At 39.1% G+C, this 22064-nt stretch overlaps 1 protein-coding gene and 1 long non-coding RNA gene across 4 annotated transcripts; one reads left to right on the forward strand and one right to left on the reverse strand.

The window, feature by feature from the left end:
- The first annotated feature begins 641 nt into the window (after positions 1-641).
- LOC122661931 lies at positions 642-12989 on the forward strand. The gene is made up of 3 exons (XR_006332941.1): positions 642-653; positions 9571-9580; positions 12878-12989. It is a non-coding gene; the product is annotated as an uncharacterized LOC122661931 (long non-coding RNA).
- LOC122661930 lies at positions 1649-21095 on the reverse strand. Of its 3 annotated transcripts, none has more exons than XM_043857447.1 (10): positions 20104-21095; positions 18773-19915; positions 17442-18629; positions 16924-16968; positions 11520-11596; positions 4639-4723; positions 4455-4538; positions 4151-4252; positions 3964-4062; positions 1649-1802 (listed from the first exon to the last, which is right to left on the reverse strand). In XM_043857447.1, exons 1-10 carry the CDS (start codon positions 20842-20844, stop codon positions 1692-1694), a joined length of 3675 nt encoding a protein of 1224 aa, XP_043713382.1. In that variant the 5' UTR covers positions 20845-21095; the 3' UTR covers positions 1649-1691. The 3 variants fall into 3 exon arrangements, 2 of the variants coding, with proteins under 2 accessions (XP_043713382.1, XP_043713383.1); XM_043857448.1 differs by having other exon boundaries at positions 18773-19872; positions 20104-20238; XR_006332940.1 differs by lacking the exons at positions 1649-1802; positions 3964-4062; positions 4151-4252; positions 4455-4538; positions 4639-4723 and having other exon boundaries at positions 11545-11596; positions 16924-17018.
- Between the last annotated feature and the right edge of the window lie 969 nt (positions 21096-22064).

The following is a 22064-nucleotide window of genomic DNA, read 5'->3' on the forward strand; positions in this document are numbered from 1 at the left end:
GATATACGTATCAAGAGGGTATTTTGAACAACATATTAAAACTCTATAGGGGTTTGTGAACGCTAGATTGATGGTTGATTCATCACTGTGCGATGGAGGAAAACTTTCTCCAAAAGTAAGGTTATAAATTATTAGATTAAGTTTCCTCCACCTATAGAGGACGGTTCACCCACCACCTTAGGGTTTACAAACCCCTCCTAGGGTTTTGGTATGTAGTAAATACCCTCTTGATAGGCTTTCTAGTCTAGCCGATTTGTATAAGAGAAGAGGAGTTGCATAAAGGAGATAAAATTTGCATTCATTTCTTATCCTCTCCGCCCTCCCCATCAAAGGACGATATCTTACCTGTATAAGTGGGTATAAGTCGGAATACCCCAATCTTCCAATTCAGGAGATGCATTCCTCATTCAATCCCCCTCCTTTGCTGCTACTTCAACTTCTCCCTATGCTTCTGCTTTCTCTATCTATGCCTATGCCCCCAGGGATGGATCCAATTTCCTCTCCTTTTATGGAATCGTTGATACAAATGTTACGATGCGTTGGGATGAAGGAGACGATAAAACCCTAAATAGGTTTGGTTTAGGATATGACTCTCTTGATGGGCCGAATGGTGAAGTGATCTACCTGTCGTAGATCACAATATATCCAGCGAAGTAGAAGTGGCGTCCCAACCCCCCCAAGAAATAGACATCTCATTCTTTGTTGGCAGTAAACATGTTCCCACCTGGCTACCATGTGGGGAGGTTCGATACAATACAAAACACCCATTTTATCTAACCCTCTTTCCCATGCATTTCTTAGGGCTTTCGGGTATGCCCCCATTCTCCCGTCCTGCGGTGAATAGGATTCCATTAATTATTTGACACCTTGAGTATATCAATAAGAAAAACTTACAAAAATAAAGAGAAAAAGAAAATTACCAAGCTGTGTGGTGCCTATGTCCATTGGCCCAAACTTTATTTTATCGCAAAGCACTGCTGCTGGGCTGAAACTTGACAAACGTAAAATCTCCAGCCTAAGTTTAAGTGGGTTACCCCACATGCTGCAAGCCTGCAACAAAGAGCATTCATAATCATACCATACGTTAGGACGGAAGAAGCACTACAAGAAGGCAATTGATGACCTTTCTCCATTGTACAAATCAATTCTATTTTCTTCACGAAGCATTTCCAGTTTCCACCAGATCTCCATATATCAACAGATAAAGCAAATCCATTCCAGAAACACCAGAATTCTCAGCTTCCGTATCTGAATCAATTATCTTTTCTTCTTTTCAGGAAATCAAGTTTCATACAATTAGATTACAACATCATCATCAACATTCTGCGCTGTCTGAACCATTACTTGAAATAAGATACAACCAACTTCCTCCCCAATAATTAAATTAAACTAAATAAAATACAATAATGAATGACATTGATATCATGTTCTCAGTCTGTCTTTAGCAGAAATGACTGCCTGTGTCATGGGAACTGGCTGGATGACCTTTCACACAAAGAGCTTCACCTCAATCAACATTTCAGCTCTTTGTGTCTTCTTGTTATCCGAATCCTGCAAATGTACATGTATATGTCTACATCAAGCTACCTGCTCCAACCTTTTGATTTGTGGGTGCATGAAGCTCTTAACTATAGTTATTCCTTTTATATACACAAGGGCCATGTGCCAAATTTACAGAACCAAATATCTCTTCATGTACAATGGGCTTTTAGCTTCTGCATGAACTGTAATGTCTCTGTGTAGGATGGATCTGTGCGGCTGAGTGGCTTGCAGGAATTTATGTGATCAGTCGACTCTAATACCTGCTCCAGAAACATACCCAAACAAAAATATAAGCTGGTTTAAGTAAAAAATCTTGGTCAATATTTTAGGCTATACAGGCAAAGAAGGCCGGCAAGTAGAAGAATTGGAGCCTGTAACCATAGGCACCATTCCCAGCTGCTTTCAAATGAAAAGCTTAACTAATAACATGGAAATTTGTTCTTGTGATGTATTCTCATACAAAATGAAGAAAATAGTCTAAAGCCTAAGAAACCTTAAAAACTGTACTGTATAGTACTAAATTTCGACATGACAGCCAAAATAAACACAGATATCACCCGCTTCACTCATACTGATACTGATGAGTGAAATTAGTGTGGAAATAAGCTTATGCTTTAGAATTTTTTTTAATCAAATATAGCATTCTCTCAAAATTTAATAAGCAGAGTCACAACATGGCAGTATGGTTAACAATCAAATTTAATGGACAAGTATACACATCATCATCAATCCTTCAATTATTTCTTCAGTCCAAAACTGGCCTCATGCAACAACAAAAATTCAGCCTTATCCCAACTAAATGGGGTCGGTTACATGGATCCTTACAAAACAAAGTAGGGAAAATAGAGGTCCTAACAAAGTGCAAGTAAGATAAATGAAGAAATGAGATGAGAAAAGTGATAAATGGAAAAATGAAAAATGAGACTAAGAGGAAAGAGGCAAGCCCAGGAAATCAAGAAAACTGGCCTCATGATGTGTCAATATAATGCTCTGAAAACTCTTTGAAGAATATTGTTGAATAATGAAAAAAACAAATGGGCATCATATATGGTGGATTGGTGAACCATACTGATGTAGGACAAAACATGAAGAAAAAGAGGCTAAAACACTATTCACGTTACTGTTCACGTGAACAGTGTCAGCCCCTTATTTTGCCTTGGTGAGAATATTATTAGAAGATTCAGTGGGGCACAAGATCAGATTGCATGGTGTTTTATGCGTGGGGATTTAGAAGTTTAGTTTAGTTTCTAATTTCAGATTTAGAAAGTCAGCTTAAGTTTCTATTTTTAATTAGACTTGGTTTCTATTTTGAACCTTGCAACTTAGAGTTACTATTTTAATTTCATTACTTGTAACCCAAGTCTCAGCCTTATAAGGGACTTTCTAATTTGGAGCTCAATCCTTGGGCCTTTATATATTGTAACCTGCCCATAGAGTCACCCCACGATTTGAATAGTTGAATGAAAAAAAATTGCTTTGAAGCAAAAGATTCTCTAGTCCAATGGCTGTGACATAAAGGGCTGGGTGGCCTGGCCGAGAGAGCCAAAATCCTAGGGCTAATAGGAGTCTGGCTGTGAGAGCCGAATCCTCCTATCCCTTTCCCTCTTCTTCTCCTATCTTCTTCCCTTGCCCTATTTGATTCCCTTCTGTTGCTGCGGCTGCCTGTGACTGCTACCTGTGCTGACGATCACTTCAAAGATTAGATTCAATCCACCAAATTGAGATATTAACTGCTGCTGCTGTTCAACACAAAGGAGACGACAAGCATCCCTGCGATTCCAGTTTCTGCCCAGGCTGCTGCAAGTTTCAGACTTTGAACAACTCCACCATCAGGCACTGGAACCAGAAGAGATTTGGAGGGCTGAATCACACAACCAAGGGCTACACTCGACCCCTGGTTTAGGAAATCTGCTTTAACCTTCTAATTTTGACTTCAGTTCATATCTCAGCAACCAGCCATCACAACAGGCTGAGATTTGGAGCACTAGACCTACTCGGTCCCTGCTCCATTCGATCCAAGCTTGACACCAAACTGCTGGCTGGATTACCTAGTATTTGTTACCTTCTAAGTTTTGATATGCTTCTATTATTGATCATCTGCTGCAACTATTAATGATCCTACTGTAGAGTGGTTCTTAGTTGAACCACTTTCTACATTACATACAATTGAGGTGGCTATTAAATTCACGTGAGGCCTCTAGGGAATTCTCCATCTATACAAAGGTGATCAAATCATCCCACTACAGGGAGGAAATCAAGAAATGGCCCACCATGACCGTGCAGGTTGGCGGTTGGCTTCCGGCACTGTCCGGTGCTAGCAGCATTTTTTTAAAATATATCTCATCACAGTAACCAATCAATAACAGTACCAAACATACAAGAAGTTGTTGAGAAGAAAAAAGAAAAGGAAAAAAAACTTACAACAAGTTCACCAAACCCAGGATATGCAGATTCAATTGGTACAATTTCCATTCGGAATGCCCATCCTCCATAACCTTCAACAAGTGGAGTTACCTTGGTCTGCGAAACAGCTCTAATTAGCCTACCCCATGCACTATAGAAATGATTTTGAAATGTTAGGGACTATCAAAAGCACAAACATTGATACCTCGCTGAAACTGAGAACCTTGAGCAATCCTTTATTATGAAGGTGACGAATAAAGTCATTAAGCTCTATCAGTCTCGGAGATCCACTCCTTAGCTCTCCTATCTACAAAAGATGGAAGAGAGTAATAATTATGATGTCAAAGCATGATTAAGAACTACCAAGAAATTAGCAGCACTGTTTGTGATGGAAAATCATGGGCTAGTAATGATTTATTTTCAGAAGCTCAGGTTATAATGAAGAAATACTAACAGTGGGAGCTGGACGAAATTTTCAGAAGCTCAGGTTATAATGAAGAAATACTAACAGTGGGAGCTGGACGAAGAACAAAGCCCATCCGCCAAGGCATGTCTGCAAGCTTGCTGCCAAAATGTGGACAGCTATAGAAAACCTGAAGCAATAGCACGAACAATTGTCACAAATTACACTAAATAAAAATGTAAGGTAAAGGTGCATTGAAAGTAAATGACAAAATTGTGAAGGAAACTTACAACTCCAATGGTGTTGTTGATAAAATTATTCAAGTTATCCGCCTTTGCTTGGAACAGAAGCTGCTTAACAACCAGGCCTCCCATGCTGCAAAGAAGAACCCATCGATAAGTATTAGTATAAAAAACACACTCTAAATATCAGGCTTCTGTAAAACACATATCCAACCTCAGTTACTCTCAAGTTGATAATGCTAATTAGATGGAAAATGACATATTCACCAGAGTAGCTCTTCTGGTCAAGATTTACATGGGCCAGTACATAATAACTTCCAGAAACATGCATAATCTAGCAGTCATCTCCCCTATAAGAGTTCTTCATCTTCTACCAACCATGAGTGATCATCAATCCATTCATTGTTGTCAAGGCGCCACCTAGGGCTCCAGGCTTTTTCTTGGGTTCAAGGCGACAACACACCTTGTTTACACTTGAGTTTACGCTGCTTTATGTTCATTGTTTTGTTTTTTTGATAAACATGCTTATATTATATCCTATGCTTTGTTTTATTATAGGTTGGTTTTCTCATATTAGGTCATTACTAGCATAATTATATCATATTACATTGATATGGTTTCTATGTTGCATTTAAGTATAATTTATACAATTATCATTTGCTATATTACATATAGCCATGTATTGCCAGCCTGGGCGACACAACTTGGGTTGCCTTGTTGTTGTGATAACTATGCCTGTATTAGCTCTATCCTCTATTAATTTATGCATATAATGATTGTGTATGCAAGCAGAGATCGAAAACAACTATAAAACAATAGAAGTTGCATGAGAATCAACAACTCTAGGCTTCTCAAAGAGTATCTACCCGGAGGTAATGAACATGGACACATGGTACAATGTTTCGATGAAATTTCGCAAAAGCAACTGAAATATTTCAGTTTCGCAAGCTATTGAAACAAAACAACCTGTGATACTGAAGAATTGCAATGTTTCGACCAAACTTTTGCAGTTTCGGCGTAGTTTCAACTTTCAACCATGTTTCGGATTTCGATATCGTTTCGGCCAAACTGTTTGTATAAAATGCATGGCTTCAATCAAAATTTTGCAGTTTCAATGAAATTTCAACCATGTTTCGAGTTTCGGGTATCGTTTCGCTAGTTTGACTCCAAAGAGGGAAACTTCTTAGAAAAACCTTAGTTCTTATGATTTTTGGCCATATCACTGCCATATCTTTGTATTGAGCCATGAATAATATTTGATAATTATGAAATGGTTTCTAACTTTATGTTTATTCATTCCTGAAGCATATTTTGATGTAGATCACAGGACCATGTGTAGCCAACAAGGCCCCAAAACCAGCTTGGTATAGTTGTGGATTCAACTGCGGTGGGAGGCAGCCTGGTCTGATGATGTGGCAGGTTTTTGTTGGTTTGATGGAGCATGTACCCCAGTCCAGAATATTGACTTCCATGGAGGACAATATTTCTATTTTAGCTACTTCAATTTTTAATTACTTCTATTTCCATGTACTGCCTAGATATAGTTTCTAATTTCAGATTTAGAAAACAGGCTTAGCTTTTATTTAGAAGTTTCTATTTCATTCTGTTTCCTTTTAGTTAGATTTAGTTTCTATTTTCATTTGGTTTCTATTTTGTTATCCTTCCTAATAGCCAAAAGGGAAATTACTATTTTGTAACCATGCTTTAGTTATAAATAAAAGCAAGAAGCCGTATGGATCAGCCAAAGATTTTATATTAGAAAAAAAGGGATGTTGCTTTGCGCAATGACTGTGACAGACAGCTCCTATGACTGTGAGAGGCAGCCACGGTGAGAGGCCACGGGTGAGAGACCCATCCCTATCCCTTCTCTATTTTGCAGTTTCGTTCTTACTTACTAGTTTATTGTTCTGTGAGTTAATATACATCTAAGATACAATCGAAGCTTCATTGTTGCTGCTGTTTAGAAGATCTATAAGCTGAAGAATATTTCTGATTTGTTCATCATTCAACTAGGGATCATTGTTCTGGAAACAGCCTCTCTGGGAAAGCAGGGGTAACGCGGCGTACATTATGACTCTCCCCAGACCCCGCAGTGGCGGGAGCTTCATGCACTGGGTGGACCATTGTTGCTGGACTCTACTACTGGCCTATAATCAATCCTACTGTAGAGTGGTTCTTAGTTGAACTACTTCTTCATTATATTTTAGTTGTTTTAATTGAATTATGTGTGTTATAGAACTACATTTTGTGTATATAGCATTGTACACCATATGGTGTAGTGCGTACAATACCAACCTAGAGTTCATAGACAAACTAACATTTTGTATATGTTTCTTACAATCAAAGGGTTCCACTATGGTTAAAGGGCCTAAAATAGGGTTTTCTAGAAATTGGTAACAAATTTAGCCATTTGGGCATAAAAAACATCAATCGAAACCAGCAACCAAAACCTTCCAGGTTTCGACAAAAATTTCGCAGTTTCGCCTGGTTTTGAAACTAAAACCTTGAACCTTGATGAAAAGTGGCCTTTTTTTGGGGGGGGGGGGGGGTAGGAGTACAAGAAGTATATAAGCATAAACAAGACTGACAAAAACCCCCACGAGTATGTGAAACCCAAAATATACCAAAAAAACCTCACCTCATACCAATAGGATACAGCCCAAGGAATTAAGTATCGGAGCGTATCGTATCGTCTCGGCCGATACGTCTCGGTATCGGTCGTGGCCGAGACAAGACAGGTCGAGACGTATCTTTTTTTTTTTAAATGTAAATGTCTCGAATGTATCGGTATGTATCGACCGATACATATCGATACAATACGATACGGTTGATACGTATCGATACAGACGAGACATGATTTAAACCATTATTTTATTATTTTTGAAATAACGATACGTATCGAGACGTCTCGATATGTATCAGTCGATACATATCGATACATACCGAGACGTCTAGATACGTATCGGCAACTTAAAAACCATATGGGCCCAAGTCTTCTCAGAACAGAAAACTCGAGCAGGAGCAGGCTGGCGGAAAAAAAACAGTTCCAGCTTTGAGAAACCCATCAAAAAACATCTTTAAACTTGGTTTTTGCCAAAGATTTGTTGAGGGCTTTGATTCCTTTGCCAAAAAGGATCCTAAAGGAGGTGAAATCTCATCATTTGCTGCATCTAACAGCTCACATTCGAAATCAAAAGGTGTTCTTGAAGGGAAAGGTAGGTTTTTTGAAAAAAACTTGATTCTTTTGTTTAAATCTTTGATTTTTGGTATTTTTTTTTGCTATGATTCAAAGGGAATATGTTAAACTAACTTAATATTGCATTCTTTGTATACATTTACAAAGATTTGAGTTCAAAATCCATGTTTCTTTGCATTTTTTACCCAAACCCGAAAATTGCTTCTTTAAAATGATTTTTTTTTATTCTCTTCTAAAATTTAAAACAAATGCTAATGTATATAATATATGTACTACATTATGTATAGATCTATCACATTCCAAGAAGATTATATATTTACCCTAAAATCTATCACAATAGTCGCTCCTATTGTGGAAGACCCTTATAGACATGACTTTGATCCACCCCAACATTCTTCATGGCAATAGAGTGACTCTACATCTAAGAAATTTCATCTTTTAATCTTTTATAACAATTTCAATGTGCTGCACTTGTCTGGTTATTGATTATTCACAATTCTTAGTATATATGCATGATATATGACACAAATTGCTTGTTTATATTGTTTTTATTGTCCAAAAGTGTATTTCCATGTGTATTTTGATCATTTTCATGCGTTTCTGCACCGGTCGATACGTATCTCCGATACGATACGATACGTCTCTTAAAATCGCCCGACCAATACGATACCCGATACCGATACTTAAATCCTTGATACAGCCTATATAAAAGACCTCTCTTCCCACCCAGACTTGGCAAATACATCTGCTAAGGCATCTGTCAATCTCAGCCTCCAAGACAACAAGATGTTCCTTTAGCTGCATAATAATTTTTCCACTACAAGATGGGTCCATGACAACAAGATGTTCCTTTGGCTGCATAATAAGACATCTGCTCTTGCATCAATGACTTTTCTCTTAAATCTGGGTTATTGTTCCTCTATTGTCAATTATAATTCCATACCATTTTAACTTCTTAAATCAGCATTACATTAGTGGTATCGGAGCTACGGCAGAGAATAGTTCAAGAAATCCAGAACCCCCCCCCCTCCTGATCCTTTCAGCAGGATATTGGAGATGTTTCAGAAGATAACATCTAATCAGAAAAGCATGAATGAGTGGATGACATGAATGGAAAATTAAATGGCTGCCCTTAAACAAGGGAGTTATGCACCTCCTGAAGATTACACAAGATGTCTGGCACATTCTACAATGAACAACCACACTCAAAGGTTCACGGATAGAGGCCCATAGAGGATTAATACACGCCAACCAACTTTTGAAGACCACATGCAATCATATTTTAATGGTGGTAATAGTGTACCCCAATGACGCTTTGATGACACAGAAGGTCAAGCTCAAACTAAAGGAGTACAGTGTGAGACATGATCCACAGATATTTTATAACTGGTTGGCAAGCTTGGATGACTACTTTGATCGGTTCGAACTCTTGAAACAAGAAAGATGAAGTTGGCTCGAACTAAATTGATCGGTGCAACACGTGAATGGTGGACATGTTGATGCATACATTGACGCGGCCCCTCCCTAACAGTTTGAACTTCTAGGTGAAACGGTAGCGAACATGGTATCAGAGTAGGGAGGTTAAGTGTTCGACTCCTGGGAAGTGCATCGGAAGAGTTTTCCCAACATTTCTTCTCCCTCGATGCCACGTGGGCTCCACATGCAAGAGCCATGGGATCTTGGCCTACACATGCAGGGTAGTATTGATGTACACATTGACGCTGCCCCTCCCTAACAGTTTGAGCTTTTAGGTAAAACGGTAGTGAACATGGTATCAAAGCAAGGAAGTCAAGTGTTCGACTCTTGGGAAGTGCATCGGAAGAGTTTTTTCAACATTTCTTCTCCCATGGTGCTGCGAGAAAGAAATGCCGTGTGAGCTCCACGTGCAAGGGAGTGTTGGTGTATACATTGACACGGCTCTTCTCTAACAGTTCAAATGAGAGGAAGCTTGAAAACCGTGGCAGAGCACCCACTTTGTGGGACAAGATGAAAGAAGAGCTGAAGGAAAAGTACTTACCACAGACATTCAAGGCTCAACTGCAAGATCAACTAAACTCCCTTCAACAAGGGAATCTAGCAGTAGCTGAATACATGGAGAAATTTGAATCTCTTTCTGCTCGTACAGGCAATGAAATCTGACATTAAGGCAATTGGTGTTACAGATGTTTACAGACTCCAGGATTGCTTTGAGAAAGCTATACGTGCAAAACTACTGACATCCTCTAGGAGAAGATTTGGGTTCCAATTTGGGGAGTATCACAGAAATTTTTCCAGCACAAATACCCACCAATACGGGTCCTACACGTGCCACGGCCCCTACATGCTTTGACAATAAAGGGAAGGCACTCTATGACCAGCAACAGAAAGGAACAATTCTTTCACTGTAAGGAATTCGGGCACTTTGCAAAAACTAGTCCGTTTCGTCATAAGGTTAATGCAGCTGCTAATGTGGAGGGAGATGCTGATGATGATGATTTATTCCCATATCCACTTGATGATGAAGACACCACTGGTGATATTGATGACAATGCAAATGAGGAGGAATCTTATGGTGCTTATGTGGTTAGCCACATCCTAATGACTGAAACCAAGGGAGAGGATTGGCAACTTCACTGCATCCTCTATACTTGTATGCATTTGGGAAATAATTCCATACAGGTGATTGTTGATGGTCAAATGGACCTGAAAATAGTCCTTGGAAGAAATATAGTTCCTTCTACGGGATAAATACAATTAAACAATAAATTTGATTCTAAAAGTAGTCCTTGGAAGAACTGCAACTCCCTTGCATCATATTCTCTTCAACAGAAAGAACAACCTTTTCAAGCATGAAAATTTGGGAATCAACTTGTTGCATTCTCCATCTTCTGGGAATAAGAACATTTTTTCACTCCTTTTAACCAATGGATACTTGATTTTATGTTCTGTATAATCTCCTAAACAAAAGTTGGATTCTTGTAATCTTCACTTGCGAGCAAACTTCTTACTTTTCCTCTATGGAAACTCCTTGCGGTTTTTCCCTCTTGCCGTTTACCTTTGTAACATATTCACTAACAACATGCTAACATAATAATACCTCCGCAATATGAAGAAAAGCATGGTAACAGTAAAAATGCAAAATGACAAGAATAATGTCAATATATTGATCATTGACATATGTAGCAATTAGTAAGATCACGGTGATTCCAGTACCGTTAATTTGCAGACATGTCATCCCCTAGTGCTGAATTCAGAAAATGGGGCAATGTTGAACTCTAGCCCTTCCAAAGCCTACTAGACCATATTTTCATTCAAACTTGCTCATACATGTCTTATCTAATGATGCTAGTCAGAAATTTGTTTTTAGTCAGTAACTTCCCTCCCCCCCAAAAAAAAAGGACAGGAGCCTTTCACCAAGTCACCAACACATATAACAACTTCATGTCAGAATAATTTAACCTAAAACCTAATTTTTCACAAGCCTATTCCTATAAATAAAACCCAGCTCAGCAAACATCCAAACAAAAACATCAAGTATATAATTGATCACTTTCCATCAACATTTTACATTTGAAATTTTGAATTGATAGTTCCTGTAATTAGAGAGGCCATCGTTTCAGTCTTCCATAAAAGCAAAGGTTAAAACAGCATAATTATGAATGACAATCCAGTTCAAGTATCATAGTGAATGCAAATGCTTGATAGACAGTCCAAAATCATTGACATAGCAAAACAAGCCGAAATAAGCACAAACCTGTGAGTCACAAACACAACAGGTCGATTCCCAATGCCTGCAGCAGTAAGTTTCTTTAGCAGCAGCGAGCTGACTTCCTGTACATTTTCCACAGTCAGAGGCTAGATTGAATTAACAGAAGAAACCATAAAATGAAAAAAACTAGAGAAAACATGCAGAAAATAACGCGGATAAAAAATTTCTTGGAAAATAATAAATACCACAAGTTCAACGCCCTTAGGTCATGTAATGTCACAGTTATAAAAAGTAACGAAGGGATTTGCATAAAAATATGCAGTTAGGGAAGATAAATAAAATGAGGCAACTAATATAAAACATGCAGAAAACTGCAAGCATAAAAAAATTTTGTGGAGGTAATGAATAAACAAGTTCGAATCCTTACAGGACCTTGTGACTATCACAATGATAAATAGCTGAGGAAACTCTTAATATAACCATGTCCTCCAAAAGGACACTTGGTAGCCACGGATGTACATGTTGAAGGAAAGAGTCCACTAGGAGCTTCCAGAAAAGGATAGCTAGAAGTGCATCAAGAAGATCAATTGTGACCCCAACACATCATTAAAAAAAAAAATAATTTGTGACCCCAACAACAATTAATAATATTATTTGCTCAAGATTTTAATATTGTTTTTCATATCCAAGACACATCTAAGGTCCAGTATACTGTTGATACAGGCCTGGTTTAAATGTGGGCTGGGTTTTAGCTTTGGTTTGGTTTGGGCCTTAGGTTTGATTATTATAATAGACTGAAACATAAATTCCAAAAGTGGGATTTTAATTCTTTAATCTTTGGTTCCATTATACTTGCTGTTTCCTCATCCCCATTTCCTGTTTCTCTTCCTCTTCTCAATTCAAGCTAAGTTTCAGCTCCTAATATATTCAGAGATTTAAATCTCTGTTAGTTGTGGATCCATGGAGCTGCTAGGGCTTGCATTCGGTAGAGTATTGAAGTAGCAACCTATGAATAAAACCTCACATTGTTTGGTGTCCTGTAGAGGGAGTTCTCTCATCCAAAACAGCTCCTGGTCTTCTGCCTCCTGTTCTTTTCATAAGGTCGAAGACAACCTAAATTATGGGTTGTTTTCTTTAAACTCTTACTTTGTGATATCACCCCACTTCTTTCTTTATTTTATTATTCCCTTGTCGTTACTCTAATTCCAGAAATACCCTCATCTTTGAACACTTATTTTATTTAAGTCTTTATCCTGTTCTATACCATAAGGGACCCTACATGTTTATAATATTTATAATTCTGCCACTCCATTCTTGATTTGAGCTATTTCATGATTGGGTGGATCCGTAGCGAACCCAAACAGGGTTTCCGAATCCCGGGATCCCATCACCGCCTAGACAAGGAACTAATATTTCAGATAACAAATTTGGTTTTATGCTGGGAAGATCAACCACAGAAGCTATTTATTTGCTTAGGAGGCTAAAGGGAAGATTTAGAGAATGTAAGAAGCATCTTTATATCTTATTGACTAACAAAAAACTCATGATAAAAGTTTCCAGAGAGTTTGTTTGCAAGTGTTAGAACACAAAAGTGTTTCAAGTAAATATGTGGACAATTAAAGTGTGTGTAATAGTTTATTAGGTAGTGTAAGAACTTTTGGGGGGGGGGGGGGAGGAACGTAGTGAATTCTCAATCATGATTGGATTACATCAAGGATCATCTTAAGCTCATATTTGTTTGCTCTAATCATAGAAGAGCTGAGTAAAAACATTCAAGATCAAATCCCTTGGTGTATGCCTTTTGTTGATGATATCGTTTGATGGATGAATGCGAAGTTAGAATTATGGAGATCAACATTGGAATCAAAAGGTTTTAAGATAAGTAGAACAAAAACAAAGTTATGGTGTGTAACTTTAATAACAATAGGATTGAAAGTGGGGTAGTGGAAATTGATGATAGGGAGATACAACAAAGTGAAAATTTAGGTACCTAAATAAATAAAGAAGAAGAAATAGAGGATGATATTACACAAAGAATTAGAATATGGTGGATGAAGTGGAGGGCATAGTTGTCAAAGTGTCGCCTAGGCAGGGGCCTTGGATGGCTTGTTGGTGTCGCCTTGCATCCAGGCACCATCCAATGCCTTAGGTCACCCAGACGCCATGACAACTATGGTGGAGGGGTGTTTCCGGAGTATTGTATGAACAGTGTATCTTTAAACTTCATAGGAATATTTTATTGGACAGTTATACAACAAGCAATGATGTGTGAAACTCAATGTTGGGCAGTGAAAACATAACATACAAACAAACTTAGAGTAGGCGAAATGAGGATGTTGAGATAGATAAGTGGTAAATATAGAAAAGATAAAATAAGGAATTAACAAATTAAAGCTAAATTAAAAGCAGCTCCGATACACGATAAGTTGCGAGAAAGTCATTTGAGGTGGCAATGACATATACAACGGAGACCTTTGAATGCTCCAGTATGGAGGGATGATTTGATTCAAATTGAAGGAGCTAAAAGAGCCAGAGGTAGAATGACTCTAAGAAAGGTGCTGAGTTAGGACATGCAACCCTGGGGTTTGGAAACCCTTTTGGAGACGCTTATGGGCCCACACAAAGAGTAGGGGGTTCAAATTAAAAGATTGATGGCAAAATAGTAAATGAAGAAGAAGCCGCCAAAACACTGTTCACATGAACGTTGTCACAGCCCATATTTTCCTTGTGTGGAGATATTTTTTTGAAGATTTTGTGAGCCCATCAAGTGGAGAAAGATTCTATCCTAATGCTGCCATAGTTTAGGTTCTATTTTCAGTTTTAGAAAATATATTAGGTAGTTTCTAATTTCAGTTTGTTTCTATTTTTGTTTCCTTGCATGTTTAGAAGGCTGATTCTATAAAACCTTAGTAGTTATTATTTTCAAACAGTTTCTATTTTTACGTTGCAAGATTTAGTTTCTATTTTCCAGTCAAGTTAGTTTCTTGAGGAGCAAGTATAAGCCCTCTATTTATTGTAAAGACTTTTAGAAGCCTCAGAACGATTTTATGAGTTGAACGGAAGTTTGCTTTGAATGCAAAGATTCTCTTGTCCCTTATGAGTGACATGAAGGGTCATTAGGAGCCTGGCTGAGAGAGCCAAATCCCATTATCACCCTGCCTTCTATTATCTCTGCCCTTAAAATTGATCCTTGTGCTGCTGCTGTTCTCTGCTGCTCAATACAATTGCTGTGAAGACTCCTTGAAAGCCTGAATCAATCTCCAATCACCTCAAGGACTGCTGCTGTGACATACAATCCAGAGGAGGTCTGGACAACCTTGTGGCCCTGCTGTTCTGCTCTATTTCTCCAGCAAACTTCAAGCCTCCATTTCTCTGCAACCTGAACTCAGTTTCAGCAGAGGTTTGGAGGGTTGAATCACACCAGGAGCTCCACTCGATCCATTGTTTGAAGACCCAGTTTCCCCTGGTTTGCAATATCTGCTACAACCTTCTAATTTTGACTCCATCTCATATCTCAGTTGTTAGCCATCAGAATAGGCTAAGATTTGGAGCACAGGTCCTCCACAACTCCTCCTTCACTCAATCCCAATCTGGTGCAGTTCTGATGGCTGATTTGGTTTTATTTCTCTAAGCTGCTAATTCTGATTTTGTTGCTATTTTGATGTTCTGCTGCAACCTATCATCGATCCTACTGTAGAGTGGTTCTTACTTGAACCCCTTCTAAATTAAGATGGCAGAACTGTAAATAAGAAGAATCTTAAAAGTTGAATAAGTAAATAAAAGGAAAGAATAAAAAAGGGGTTTTGATTTAATGACTAAGGGTAAACTAGGAAGTAATTATAATGCAAGGGGTAAGAAGCAAATAAAGGTAAAAGAAGGGGTATTCAACTAACAAGAAATAAAGAAGTGTTAGGGCCAATAATCGTGTGTCTGGTTATGTGTCTTCAACCTTGAGACATACCAGAACCCAGCGGCAGGAAAGGATTATGAGTCGACCTCAGAAATTTCCAAGCAATATATTCAATCAAGCCAAGGATTTTAGCCTTGAATCGCAGTTCAAAATCCTTTAAAATCCAAGCACTATTCCAGTGAACAGCCCTCAAATCGTCAAAGGGAAATTACCTGATTTTGCTTCTGGTGGTGGAACAGGAACCAACAGTAGTTTCTGGTCTCGATCTCACAGCCCATTGTGTATTTCAGTCTGAAAATCAGATGGAGAAATCACCCTGTAAGTGTAAGATCTTCACTCCAGTTTTCAGGAAGAACTGGACAGGATTTTAGAGTTCAGTTCAGATCTGGTAGGTTGCAGGTGTCGCTGGAAATAGGTATTAATAACAAATGAAGAGATTAAGAAGATAGGAGTATGGGAGAAAAGAGAGAGACAATCAGAGGAGGAAAGGTTGCACACACAACTCTTGGCAGCACCGGTAAGCACTTCTTTCAATTTCAATCAAAATAATCCAACCTCAACCATTGGGTACAGCCAAGTATTTAAAGGAAAATAAAATCCTAATCCTACCTTGAAACTGAAATAGAGTTCGACTCTATATGGGATTCAAACTGAAACAAACTCTACCTCTAACTCTACGTAGTATGTACGACTCTATCAAGAATAAAATACTAAACAAGAAAATTACAATTTTTAACTCAAAAAGATAAATCCTAATTCCTACGCATAACTGCATCATATTTTCTCTCTCTTGTGTCGTTGTCTTACTTTCCATCTTTGAACAGCCAACAGTTTCCTTCTCTCCTCCTTTCTTCTCTATCAATTTCACATCTTCTTGTTAGTTTTTATTACTATCTGAAACAGTGCCTTGGAATTCTGCTTTTAGTCTTCCACAAAATTTGACCAACAGATCTGGATTATTCTTTTTTATCATTAGATTTAGATTCAGATCCAGCCATATCAACCCCTAGATCAAAATCTGACCGCTATATCTAACCATCAGATTGGGATCTCTTTAATTCCATTTGTGAGCCCATTACCCGCAGGCCAATCAGATCCACCAAATCTGATCAATACAGTATTATATTCAGACATAATAGGTTGATAAGGATCATGCATTTATGAAATAACATGCCCATTTAAATGCGGTGTCGAAGTTAAAGCGGTAATCATTGAAAGAGTGGCTCATAGAATTCTGTAACCTAAAACCACTAAATTCATAACCTTAAACATTTCTTTCCCTTTTCCTACTACCTAACTGTAAACATTGTGCTGCATAAATTCTCAGAAGAAGAGCTTCAATAACATCTTGTTTTCTTATCGCATCAGCAGAAAAGAGTTCAAAATAAATAACTATAAGTTGACATATAACCGATCCAAACTCGGAATTTGGTCTGATAACTTCTGTGTCATCTATCAAAGCCAACAAAACTGATGAAACAGAAATTCCTTTCAAAATCAAAGAACATGTATTATAATAGATGAATAAAAATGGCATACCTGAAGAGGCAGGCTAGCTCCTCCAGACCACTGAGTCAGATTTGTCTGCATGAATCATTCAATTAGATGGTACATGTTCATCAGAGGGTCCCAACCTGGAGACGACCTTAGAATATTAAAATTACTAGAGCTGCTACAAAGATGGACATGAAGGATAGCAGTCTTCACAATAAAACTATGGAAGAAGATACTCTTAGAACCATGAATTTAGGTATCAGTATCAGGCCGGCCATATTGGCCAATTCATACTGGTATCGGCGGTGATCAATACCGATACAGCACCACTACATATTGACCGAAATGGTTAAAAAGTGCTTTTTCTTGGACAAAAAGTGGTTTTCTGTACTGGAATCAGCCTGATATGGCCAATCTGTATCAGTAACAGTATCAGCAGCGCCTGATACCGCGTTGATATTGTGAACTAAAACCTTGCTTAGAACTCTTGATAAAGGATAGGAACTTCACACTGATGCAAGATGCAATGTCAAACTATTAATGCAGCAGAGTACATCACAAACCTTGTATTTAACACTAAATAAACGAGCACGAGGAAAATCAGTTGGAAGCCATTCTCCAGGCCAAAATGTTCCCTCTTTTCCAGCATCCAAATCGATATTCTCTACCAGACCAGATTTAGTAGTTGAGGACTTGTCCTCTGAAATGCGCCAACTTTTGAAAGGCCCACCACGCAGACCATGAACAAAAACAACATCCAGTAAAGGAACCTCTGACTGTGAGAGTTTGCCAGACACAGTAGCATGAGAGACACCTGTATCATCTGAATATCCAATAACAGACCTACCATCACTGTTAACAGATTCATCATGATATGCAGATGCATTATCATTACAATTTGGTTTCTTTGAAGCTGGAAACTCTGGTTGACCTGCATCTGAACCAGTTTTTTCAGGACATTTCCAATGTGGCAGCTCAGGATTGATTAAAAATATCATGTCATCATAGTAGGGATACATACTACTCTGGATCCGAGCACCTACATCAGGAACATTATCATCTACAGGATTTTCATCACCTTTCCGTGAGCAAAAAATATTTAACAGTGTTGCCCTTGCATAACTTTGAATTTTAAGATCATTGCAACCAGGGATTTTCCCATTGGCACAATCTTCAAGCCATCTGCACCAAGTTTCATCCGCTACAACAACCTTCTGAACCTTTGGGAGAACAGAAAGAATGGTGAGCAGCCGAGCAGCATGTCTTCGAATATGAGCTGTGGGAGGAACTCGGACACTGGAAGAATCATTAGAATTTAAAGCAGTGGCTTCAGAAGGGGCATTTGCAGCTTGGTCCTGCATCTCACGGATTCTTGATGCATCATATGCCTCAATAGCAGCCAGCTGTTCATAATCATCCCGCAATAGGAAGCGCCTCAGCAAACACAATACCCCAAAATCAGCTATTTTGTTTTGGGCAACAGAATCTTCATCGCAAACTTCGCACAGTGCTTTAATACCCTTAAGTGTAGCCACTGCAGAATCTGCAGCATCAAACTTGGGCAAACCATTTTTTTTCATCTTTTTGAATGGACCAGTAAATGGTTCTAGAGAAAGAAGATCTGCGAGAGGAAATACATCAACAGAATCAGTGGCTGTACCCAACTGCTTTCCTGCACGATTAACAACAGCACCAACTAATTGACTCGCAATCTGTGTGGCAGAAGCAGCATTTGAATGATCAATATGAGTCTGCAAAGATTAAAAAAAAAATTCTATGAATGCCAGTAGAAAAAAAATAAGTTGGTTAATTTTAAGAAAACAAAGCCACTTTAGGAACACAAATTGAATTTCCATGCTAAAACAGAACAATGAAAAATTTAACATCTTTGAACCTTCACTTTATCGTCTTTAGGCTCTTTGGTTCCTTTCATTGATGTTGTCTTGCTCAAACCCAGAACCTCAGTGAGCAACAGAGCCAACCATCCTTGAGAAATTGGGATTGAATATGGCCCATAGTCTTCAAGAATGCGTGACAGGATTTCAGAAGCTGAAAACCGTATGGTGTCTGATGAGAATTTTCCAAAAACCCAAGGCAGAAGGATACTGGACCATTTTTGGCTTTCTTCGAGAGATAAATGCTTGTCTCCAGTACAAAGCAATTCCAAAGCTTTTGCCAATGCTTCTTGTACATGCTTATGCTTTTGAGTCTTCTTAGCGGTTTCTCTCATTAGATGAAGACCCTTCTCCATCACTACATTTTGTGCATCAGGACTTCTCTGAACTGAAACAAGAAAAGCCGATAAAGCCATCCGAGCCAAAGCAATGTCTTCCGATTTACTTGACTGAGAAGCAGTAGAAAGAAGAATGGAGCTCCAATCGGGAACAGAATTGCTTAATGGTAAATTATGATCTTCCAACAACAGCCTAGCGACCAAACTTCCATGCCATTTGACAGTCCTCTCAGGCGCCACCAAAGCAGTCATGACAGCATGCCCATCTTGATCGAGTTCTTGAATATGTGATCGATTAAGGTTTGATGCCGATGCCCAATTTGCTAAGGCCCATGCTGCGAAAGGCACAGCAACATGTTGACCCTGCAAATCATCCCAGAGCCCTGGAGTAAAACCAGAAGCTATATTCGCTTGCACAAGCGAACTATCATGATTTTCCAGCAATTTAATTGGTCTAGGAATAGACCCAACTGATTCTAAGTAATTCACATCAGATTCATCACTTCTCGAAAATCCTAGCACAGTCGTTCCTCCAAGAACTTTAATTCCAATACCCCGAAGTCCCTTCCCACCATCCTCATCATTGTCATCACCAAGCGGCGCATCAATGTGCATGCCACCTTCCTCAATTACCTGAATGACAGCCGCAATGTCCCTCATATCAGCATTTCCAGGTAGCAATGGTCGAAACGTAGTTTTGTCTAAGCTATCACAGTTGGAAGTGACAATGTCCATGATGGCAGCAACAAGCATGCTCCGACCTTTCAAAGTATCAGAAGCATCAAATGAACTTCGTCTAATTTGCTGGTCCCACAAGAAAACAAGTAGTTTATAGCCGAACAATTTCACAAAACATGAAGGAAATACAGAATTAAATGTCAAAAAAGAAAAAAAAAAATTTAGCTAATAAGTACGGCCCCATGTATCGTTAAATCCAACAGAATTATCCAAAACCAAGAAGAAAACAAACGAAGAACAAAGTTACTACTGACCTTCTTGGAGCGATGAGGCTGAATAGAAAATATCGACCTCAGAAGATATGGAATAGCGTGGGGACGTCCAAGCACGGCGTGGCCCACACTTGGGTCAGCAATCAAGTGGGAGAGAGCCCTCGCAGCCTCAGCTTGGGTGCCTGAGTTATTATCACCCGAAGAAGAAACGGTCTCGAGGAGCCAATCCACTACAGCGCCACCACCGGCACCAACGATCGCCAACCTGCGACTCTCATTGGCCGCAGCAATGTCGGCAAGAAGAGCCGCAACCCTGAGTTCAAAGCCGGAACGGACTTCCTGGTTCGCCGACGATAAGACAGAACTCAAGGACTTCAAGAGAACAGAGGCGGCGACGCCGGTCTGCTTCATTTGGTGGAGAACCTTCTTGAAAGATTCATTGGAGCGCTCGACCGAGTGTTCGAGATCAGCGTAGATATCGATGGTTGTACGCTTGAATCGATCTTCGTCAGCGAAGATTAGGGCGGCGGAGGCGATAATGGCGGAGAATAGAGCTGCGGAGAGGGCGAGGAGAGATTTGCGAGTGAAAGCAGAGGTGGTGGTGGTGGTAGAGAGAAGAGAAGCGGGGTGATGGAGGACTGGAGGAGGGGGGGAAGGGACATGTTGGGGATTTTGGAGGTCTTTTGGGGAGTCGATAGGGTTTCCGAGTGGACGAGAAGACGAAGAAGAAGAGGAGAATCGAAGTGGGAAACGTCGGGTTCTACCGATACAGAGACGAAGCATATCGAAGGTAATTAACTAATTATCCAACAATAAATGGTAATGGAGTTCTCTCATCTCATAATCAACTGGTTCATGAAGCTAGTTATTAGAGGATGAAGAATTAAAGATAGAATAAGAATAATTTCGAGAGTTGCAGGAGAGGATAGGAGAAGAGAAGCGAGGCGATTCTCGCGGCGAAAAGAGGCTGTGCGTGCGTCTGCGCGGTGTCGCGTTGGAGAATAGAGTGGAGGTAAGGAATGGAGGCTTCGCGACACGCGAGGCTTCCGGGGTGTTTAAATACCGGTTCGGATCTTGAAATGGGCATCTAGAATATATTCGGATCGATAAAGAATCTAGGATAATCCAATTTATTTTTAGAACGGAGGTTGATGAACACGCCGTTAGTTTTTCTAGAGCTTTGAGGACTTTTCCTTGGGATGAAGAGAGAGAGGCATTGCTGGCACACAGCTAGCGTGTCCAAAACTCCAGCCTTTATCCTCATTTTTATTATTTTTTTCGTCAAATATCAGTATCACAAGCATTGTTGTCATTTTAATTTTTTTGATAAATTTAATATAAATGTAATTAAGACGATTTAAATAAGAAAAATCATGAAAATGGATGACTCAGATCTGTCTTATGACTTTTAGGAAACATTATCATGGATTGGATCCTATTCATGATCCAATATACATAATAATTAAAAAGAATAAATAATCACACACAATCGCAATACAATGAGTTACGTAGTTCAACAAGGTACCCACGTCCACAGGAGAGATAAGAACATTTTTCAATTAAAGGTTGGATGTGGCCCATTCCATTTGGTTTCTTATTGAATCATCACAGTTTGTTCGTAAGAACTAAGCAGAAACCCTCTCCAAACTCATTGATAATTGGACTCAAGTAAGTGGAAAACCTTCACTTCCCTTTCCCACATCCCTTGCAACCTAATGGAGTCTAAATGTTTTTTTTCTGAGTCTATTCTATCTAATTGCCTAATGGAACTTTTAACTACAACTCTAAGAGGCAAGGGAAGAGTGGGGTGGGGGGGGGCTTCACTTCCCTTTCCGCACCTCCCTTGCAACCAATCAAATGGAGTGGTAAAGGGTTTTTTTTTTTTTATCCTATCTAACTTCTTAATGGAACTTTTAACTCCAACTACAAGAGGCAGGGGGAGGGGGATAAGGGGGAATAACATGGATGTCAGGCATCCCCCAGACTTACATCAACGCTCTATA

The sequence above is a fragment of the Telopea speciosissima genome, chromosome 5 (genome assembly GCF_018873765.1).
Source record: "Telopea speciosissima isolate NSW1024214 ecotype Mountain lineage chromosome 5, Tspe_v1, whole genome shotgun sequence".
Classification (NCBI taxonomy): Eukaryota; Viridiplantae; Streptophyta; class Magnoliopsida; order Proteales; family Proteaceae; genus Telopea; species Telopea speciosissima.